Source organism: Bidens hawaiensis, unplaced genomic scaffold, assembly GCF_021521415.1.
Source record: "Bidens hawaiensis isolate Kalapana, Puna unplaced genomic scaffold, B.hawaiensis_p1.1 tig00037257_1, whole genome shotgun sequence".
NCBI classification, from domain to species: Eukaryota; Viridiplantae; Streptophyta; class Magnoliopsida; order Asterales; family Asteraceae; genus Bidens; species Bidens hawaiensis.
Window position 1 is genome coordinate 67952 of NW_027496503.1, and position 8783 is coordinate 76734.

The following is an 8783-nucleotide window of genomic DNA, read 5'->3' on the forward strand; positions in this document are numbered from 1 at the left end:
TTTACGTGAACTTTTTATGCTTGGTTTTAATGATTGGGCGTTTCAATTCATTGCTTTAATAACATTTTTGAAAAAGTACCACTAAAATCGAACTTTTGGCCAGTCTGATCGACTTATGTTTCTTCAAAATCGGTGACCGACCGATCAAACAAAGATCAAGTTAGAAAGATCTGTGTTGCTACAGTCTTTTGTAAACAATAAGCTACTAAATTGCAATTTGATGATGCGAAAACTGTATAAAATGTAAAAGAGAAAGAACAAATCAAATATAAAGTTCATCAAATTTAATTAGGTTCAATTTTAGTTCATTAACTCTCACTTGCATAATCTAAATTTATATTACATAGACACGATTCGAATGTTCGGTACAATCTTTAACAATCAACCATACGTTCCTTGAAGAAATTAAGCATCACTGTGGATATACAAGACATTTATTCATTATACATTTTTAAGTTTTACGATTCAAAACATCCTTCAGAAAATGTAATAGGAAAATCCAAATTCCAACAAACTCCCTAACAAAACCAGGCTCAATCACAATCTTAAAACTAAACAATTTCTAGTTTAAGATTAAACTAAGCTCGCTCTACCCGTGAGATACTTCCCACCAGGCCAGCCCCTCAAAGGCTTTCCCCATCACCATCTTCCTATTAATTACAAAAATATATGTCCAGCTTTAGATCAGTAAATAATAATAATAATGCTAGACGCTCTTAGTTACTATTTATTTGGAGGACGCCCGCGTGAGAAAACAGAACTTATTCCAGAAAATGTTCGACCTAGCACACTCGCGTTCGCGCTTCCTTCTTCTGTAATGTTTAACCCGTTTGACGCTCGGGGAGTGTTTCTAGCATCTTCAGGCGCATCATGAAGCCCCTGCAACATATAATTCATTTTCTAAATTAATACCAAACTAATAAAGAAAGAAAATTATATCTTCTAAATTTCACAAGCCCGAGAATAACCTTTAATCCAGAAGCAGAGACGGCAGTTTCCAAAGGTCGCTTAGCCTGAAAAATATGAACTCATTAGTCTATCCTTCTTAATATAAATATATAACTAATGTGAAAAGCAAACCTTGGGAGACACAGGAGGGGACGATTGTAGCTCCTCTATTTGAACGGGTGGCAAAGACATAGCCTGCAAAGAAAAATAGATTATTTAAATAACCAACATTAATAACTGTATTGTCTTTTGATTAGTGTATATATAAGCTGTCACTTATATATGCACACATAGCTTATACATTAAGGTTTACCCTATGTGGCAATTCAATAGTTGGGTTTGACGAACTGGCTTGGTTTGCCTACAACAAACGAAAAAAAGGTGATTAAAATAAAATAGAAAAAAAAAAAGAAAAACATGATGAATAATGTCAAGCCTATTATTTTGTACCTGGTTTTCCATTGATATGGCAGTGCGTATCAATCTCTGCACTCCTAAGTTTGTTTCATCCTGCACACAAGTCAATTTAACAGTTTGAACAGAGCATATAATAACATTAACCGTTAACCTCACTTTGTAAATTTTACGCTTTAAAAAACATTACCTGCTTCAGTTCAAACATATGCAGCCTACTCTCCTGAAACAATAAAATATTAGAACACAACATGAGCATAAATAGACATCAATAAACTCACAAGCTAAAAGATAAAAACCGCATACCAGTGTGTAAACCTTGTTATGTATAGATTGAACATCCTCAGAAAAAACCTTTGTTTTCCCACGTATTGCAGAAACCTATGAGTTGTTTTAACAAATATTCCAAAAATCAATGCAAAATTTATTTTATAAATTAATGTAGCTTTTGTGTACCTCTTCTTTAGTTGTAGCAGTAATCTCTGCAACCTCATCTAAACTACAATCAACACGATCAATTCTTGAAGATAGATGTCGCTTGGTAACCTAAATAAAACAACATAAACAAGAACCTTAAACAAATCAAAAATGATAAGTTTATATGAAATCCAGCTTAAAGAATACTAAGAAACAAACGAATAAGTACCGCAAGTGAAGAGTAAACAGTCTCAAGTTGTTTAGCTACAGCATTTGTTGCATCAGATAAACTACGTTTTGTAGCAAACATCATATCAGGAAGTTTCCAACCCTGATAACAAAAAGGAGCAAAAAGTAAGATAATAACTTAGCACATTCTTGAAAAATGAATACAGCAAAGTTCCAATGTTTTATGCATTACTTGATTGATGATAATACAGTTTCTGAAACGTAAATAATGATGATAAAATAAAACTGTTATTACCTTCCACCAAACATAACCATATCCTACAACAGCAACTATGATAACGATACCGTATTTACTGCCTGCACGAGTGAAATATAAAGTTAATAAAAACTTAAGTCTATTGCAATTTGATGCACACAAGATTTATATAAAATAGCAAACCTGCTGAGCCACTAGAGGTCACAATAGTAACAGGCCTATTTGATGCCAGAAGTTGCAGCTCATGCCTTAGACTATTGACCTGTTTAAAGTAATACAAGACAACAATCCAGTAATTTGACAATACACATGCAAAGCAAAAACAATCATCATATAATATATTAGAAATTTATTAACATATCATATAGCTGTTCAAAATGAAGATTCAAACCTGTGCCAACAATGAGTCATTGAGTGGTTTTGGCTTCGACGCAGGTTTATCATCACGACTAAGTGCTTTAAGTACCTAAACAAAATAAAAGAACACGTTATTGTATGATCTAAAACATAGGGATCAAGTAATTAACTAAAACACAAAATGCTTACTTTAGAAGCACCAGAAAACAAATCAGAAAAACCGGGCAGGCGACCTTCTTTTGCATAAACAGATCCAACAAGGCCTGCAAACATAACATCAAGTCGACGCATTCAGCTTCAGTTAGCCGATTAGTTTTTTATCAAAAAACAAACAAATTGTAAAGCTACAGACGGTGTTTTAAACTATTTACGGAACCGAAAAAACCATTTCGGGTACGCCTAAACTATTTAAAGTTTGTCTACATGCTGCCTAACGAGCTTCAATAATAATGTGTAAAACAAAATGAAAAACAACACGTTTCTATAGTTAAATGAAGCCCTAGCAAATTAGACTAAAACAAAATTACAAATGATTAATCACAAACAGTTACGTTCCTAAATGAGATTAACAGTAATAAAAGTAATTAGGGCAAAAGGTAAAAACCTGCTCCGATAATAATCGTCAGCTTGCCGAGAGGGAGAGCCATCGTGTTAAATCGATCAGCCAAATACGACTATGTGAAAACTTTGATCATATCTATAAGCTTGGAGAACAAGAAGCGTCAATTTGGTCTCTAATTTGTCAAAATAATAATATAATGAATGGTTGGTTTGTTCAGAAGTGAGGCACAAACAAACCCTAGCTCGTGATCCCCCAATAGTGACGCATGGTGGTGGTGGTGAGTTGCGTTAACATAATAAAGCAACCCTGTGCACAAGCCCACCCGTAGCCCAAGTATAAGCCCAAACCTTTTTTTTTTTAAACCGTAAAGAAATGCGTGGAACCGGTCTTTTTATAGGGTATTCTATACCCGAAACCGGAACAATCCGACCTGTAGAGTATGGATAGGGTATGCATTTTAAGCTCAATGCCATACCCAGAACCGTACTTGTTTTATACTCTAACTAGCTTTTGAACCCGTGTATTACACGGGATTTATCAATCGATATAAATAAATAAGGTCTGTTATTTTAATTGTGGTTCTCAAAATACTTATGAATTAATTTAATGTAGACTTAAAAAAAACAAACGGGTTATGGAAAATTACTAAAATAGCATGATTTTGGAAACGTCAGGTGTGGATTTGCAAGAAATTTAAAAAAAGTGCTAAAGTTGCGTAGTTGGTCAAACTTCAGGTATAGAAATGACACTGTGTTATAAAATCCATGCTATGTTATAACCCGCTTGACAAAATGATTTTAACCCATAACCTATGGATAGCTAGAATAAATGAGATGAGAGATTAAAAATTAGGAGAAATGTAGACTTGACACCTAAGCTTCAATATTTTCTTTTATTAGTATTGTAAGATAAGATAAGATTCGTAAATATCCAGAACCGGTCATACCTATACCTATGCCTGGCTATATCCGATACTAATTTTTAACACCCGAGATAATACATGAATTTTTATAGTATATTTTTATGTTTATTTCACAACTATTATGTTTAAGTTTTTTTAAAATACATATTATAAAGTAAATAATTTGTACTTGAGTGAATATATGGTTTTTGTAATATATTATAATTATTTTATAAATTACAAAGCAAATTTAATTTTTAAACGAATTGAAATATGTATAAAAAACTACAAATTCAAAATCTGGTATTAATACTTGGTTTCAGGACCCGGTTATATCTGAACCCGATCATACCCTACCCAGACACATAGGGTTGAGTTTTTTTCCTCAGTACCCTACACGATTTTACAATACTCGAAACCGATTTCACACCCGAAATTGGGTATTAGAAAAAAAAACCAATTTGTGCACCTCTAACTATAACATAACCCAAACACATTAAAAGAAAATTACACCAATTTGACCAATCTATACGGGGCCTCTTCGATCTATGGTTGGACCATAAGAAGCCGAGCGACTTTATCTCCCCAATAACCTCCTAAACCTTAATCTCTTTATGCTTAATATTATTTTATTCATTGCTTTCCAAATACTCCAACAAGCTATAATCACTAACCCGTGGAACACCTATTTTTCCTTATCCGAATGGCATGTTGTCTTATCTAACTCCAAAACGTCTCTCACTGAGAAACTATAGATAGGGAGGGACCTTGCACCAACGGCTTAAGTGATCCCAAACCATCGTCGCCACTGAATAATCTGGCAATAAGAGGACAACCGTTTCCAAACACAGTGGACAAAAACAAACCTTTTTTTTGTTGAGGTACATAACACTTAATATATTTATTGTTCTTTTATAGTAATTAATAACAGTATTGTAAAAAAACTTAATTTAATACATCCATAATTACACATATGAATGTGGTTTTGTAATGAATGAAAAACAACATCATTAATGTATTATTGGAGTGTCGTTAATTTAAAATATCAAATTGTTTCGGTCTCGTTATCTGTGCAATTTATCCGATTAATATAGTTGTATCTCGTTTTCATCTAGGGGTGTTTTTTTTCGTTTGTGGCAGTCCTCCTTTCGCTATATATTTATGTGTTCGTTTTGCGATTTAAAAAGGGTAGAGTAGCTTATTGTCCATTTGTCTTCCGTTTTGATGTAATTAAAAATTTAAAGTTTAATCATTTTGAATGAAATTACTGGTTAATTCTTAAATACTTAGTTCACTTTTTTTTTAAATGCCAACTTTTATAAAAATAAAAATAAACGGCTTACAAGTAGCAAGACGCCTAAAAAGAAAACAAAGAAGAAACAACTAAAAACAACTAAAGGACTATAATAAAGCATACAACGGGAGACCTATAAAGGAAAAAAAAAACCCGATTTGTGCACCTCTAACTAGAACACAACCCACCCACACATTTAAGGAAATCATAACAAACTTTGATACAGGTTAGAACGTGTGAATTACACGCTCGATCAAGATTATTGTGATATTTGCATCATGGAACCTCAAGGTTTCTATATGGGGAGCTTTGAGAGGCTATCGCCCCCTTGGTAGGATCAGGGGTGTTCCTATTTGGTCCAAGGGCAACACCTCCCGCTGGGTTGGCATAAAATCCACATTAGTGATGCTTTATTGGAACCACATCGGATTAATTACCATTGATGATAAGTTGTTACTTAGTCTCACGGAGGCAAATTAATGGTATTAGTATTAAGAGTAACTAAAAAGCAAATGAGAAATCAATAGGAAAAAATAATAATAATAAATAAAATAAGTGGAAACTAATCGTCAATTGCACTTTGGTTAGCTCCAACTCTGCAGCATCGCCAACATGAGTAGTGAATACATGGTTCCAACTAACGATTTTTCCATTGGTATAACCGATATAACTTATATGGTTACCCCTTATTATGACTTTTCATGAAAGGTATCAACGTTTCACCCCAATCATTTGTGTTGATTCTGACTTTTACATAAATCATAAAATCATATCTTTTTTTTTTTTTTTTTGGCATTAGTTCATTGTTTTGATACATTCAAATGACTAGTATTTCACAATAACTAAACTGGATTTATTGTCATAACATGCATTTTTCAACAAAATCGATCCATTTAACCCATGTAGTACATAAATATACTCATGAAAAATCAGTGGATATAATAACTTGTTTATCCTTGGTAATTAGAAGCTTATATAGAATATTTTAGCAAAGTTGAAGATGATGTTAATGCATTGTAACTTAAATCATAAAGTAAATTAATTTATAGGCTATTTCGTTTAGGATATATCACCAATTCTGATAACCAAACCTGATTTTACTTAAATAAGAATACATAAAGAAATGAGTACGAATGCATAATTGGATCACAAATTCACATTCAACAATTAACACTATCTGATCTTAAGATAGTAGACAGTGAAGCATGGTCCCAGCGATTGTGCGGGAACATATTAGTTGATGGTGCAAGATATCTCCCGTCTACGGTTTTTTGGTTCGAGATATGTTAGAACTTCACAAGACCGTCAAGCTTGGTGAGGCCAAGAAGGAGACGTTTCACGGGATTATTATTATTGCTTGTTGGAGAATTTAGAAAGCGAGAAACGAAAAGGTTTTCGAAGGTGAGGAGGTGAAAGTAGAGGAGATTATTGGAGATATTAAAGCGCTAGAATTTTTATGGTTCAAAAAAAATCCAAGTATAGTTCGGTAGATTGGTTAAATTGGTGTAACTTTGATTTCACGTAGTTTGATCTTATTTGTGGCACTGCTCTCCAGATTGTAGAGGTTGTGCGTGGGTGTGTTGATCGATGTTGTGTTTTTTGGTGATGGTTGTTTATAAAAATTCACAGTTCGGAAAAAAAAATCTTCAATTTTGACAGGAACGAGGCTTTAGTGGACTCACCCAAAACATCATTAAGGGGCAACCAACCACTGTAGGAAAATTTATTTGAAACAAGTTTCGAAACCTTAAGATCATAAAGATCTCAAGTCTCAACTATAAGCCGATTGCTAAGTTTGTTGTCATGTTATATGCAAATGTCAATTTTCATTGTCAAAATCCCATTTATAATTTTCTGAATTTGTGATGATTCAATCAAGTAATCAGCGAGACAAAAAATGGATTGAGTAAAGACACAACAAATGATGGCCTGCGCCGGTATACTTATTGTTAGAAGAAAATAATGCTTTTAACAAGTTCGCTTTGATACAAACTCTAACAAAAAAGAACAAAACACATTTATTCAATTTGTCTAATCCACCGACTCTAAACATCTCTAATCACATGTTAATTGAACTAGATTATAAACCCGTGTACTACACGGGATTGAGTACAAAAATGATTAATTTAAGAAAAATTATAATAAATATATATGCATATTATATTTGATAATGTTACAATTACAACTAGTACTTTACCCGTCCGGTGGACGGGAATATCAACGCGAAAATGTAACGACCAAATCAATTCAGTAATTTGAATAGGCAAAACGCAAGGTCTGGATGAGATACTATCATCATCATCATCGTACTCAGTATATCCCACCAATAGCAAACCAAGTTGAGACTTTTTTAAAATAACTCATTTAAACCCGAACTAAGTTTACACTTTCTATAAAACGACCCATTTATTTCAACTGAAAACAATCATGAGAATGAAAACAAAAAAAAATGTGCCAAAATCTCGATCATGACACCAATCAAGTCATGTTTGACCAATATTTGACCAATATCTCTCCAACTTAAAACTATAAACAACCAACAGTGAAAACGAAAAACAAAAACAATATATCCCAAATAAACTACCTTCTGAAGCTTTCACAAGGGCTTCAAGTTTTTATCCATTGGACTGTCGTATTGAATTTTATACGCCTATTTGAGATTACAATAATCTTGTAAGTGGATATGTGTGTCAAAGGACTGTTGGTCAATTTGCCATTATTCAGTTGAGTTGACGACAACCTGGATGTACCGAACACATTTCCTGTTTACCCGTGGTCCGACCATTTGTATACATGGGTTGACCGAGCCCAGTAAAATCAAGTCCTCTTGCATTGGAACCTACATAAAACATAAAGTTTGAAATCTTTAATAATAATAACAATTAATAATAATTATCAGCACAAACCTTTTGGGACTAATCTCATGTGTAGAGCCCTTAAACATGAGCCTTTTCATGTTACCCAAACTAAAACTTCAAAACATGAAGAAAAACCTCATAAATCCATTTAAAAAATTGTTGTGGGTATATATGTTGTGGGTATATATACCACATAAATCCACATGAAGAAAAACCTCATAAATCCACTTGAAAAATTGTTGTGGGTATATATGCTGAAATCCATGTAGTCTTTGCACCATTGGTAAAATTCCCAGCCTGTCATTCTGTATCTTAAAAGTCCGATCAAGTACAAATTTAGAACAAAGTTTTCAATTTTATCCAATTGTAATAAGTCATGTAGTACAATTTTACGTCTCAACAGGGTCGAATACAGACCCATCGGGACTCTCGAGAACATGGATTCACATTTTGTGAAAACATGTAATTTGAATTTATTTAATAAAATTTTTCATTTTAAAAAGAAGTGATTCTATCAAACAAAAAATATACAATACCTTTCTAATGAGGTTCATCTTAAAGAGACTGTCAGTGATGGGCCCAATAGA

The 8783-nt window shown here is 33.1% G+C and overlaps 1 protein-coding gene across 2 annotated transcripts; it reads right to left on the reverse strand.

Annotated features, from left to right (window-relative positions):
- Positions 1-576: 576 nt before the first annotated feature.
- LOC143589159 (uncharacterized) lies at positions 577-3237 on the reverse strand. Of its 2 annotated transcripts, none has more exons than XM_077070000.1 (14): positions 3186-3237; positions 2771-2844; positions 2616-2690; positions 2408-2486; positions 2264-2325; positions 2009-2110; positions 1819-1908; positions 1669-1743; positions 1553-1585; positions 1399-1458; positions 1262-1309; positions 1081-1143; positions 969-1013; positions 577-879 (listed from the first exon to the last, which is right to left on the reverse strand). In XM_077070000.1, exons 1-14 carry the CDS (start codon positions 3226-3228, stop codon positions 724-726), a joined length of 1005 nt encoding a protein of 334 aa, XP_076926115.1. In that variant the 5' UTR covers positions 3229-3237; the 3' UTR covers positions 577-723. The 2 variants fall into 2 exon arrangements, with proteins under 2 accessions (XP_076926115.1, XP_076926113.1); XM_077069998.1 differs by having other exon boundaries at positions 1250-1309.
- Between the last annotated feature and the right edge of the window lie 5546 nt (positions 3238-8783).

What these genes read in the sequence shown, in the direction of transcription:
- LOC143589159 (XM_077069998.1), bottom strand. Translation starts at nt 3,228, where the DNA reads ATGGCTCTCCCTCTCGGCAAGCTGACGATTATTATCGGAGCAG. An exon ending in ATAACAAGGTTTACACACTG is followed by an intron (nt 1,586 to 1,668) that starts GTATGCGGTTTT and finishes TTATTGTTTCAG; the next exon opens with GAGAGTAGGCTGCATATGTT. An exon ending in TCTCTGCTTCTGGATTAAAG is followed by an intron (nt 880 to 968) that starts GTTATTCTCGGG and finishes TATATGTTGCAG; the next exon opens with GGGCTTCATGATGCGCCTGA.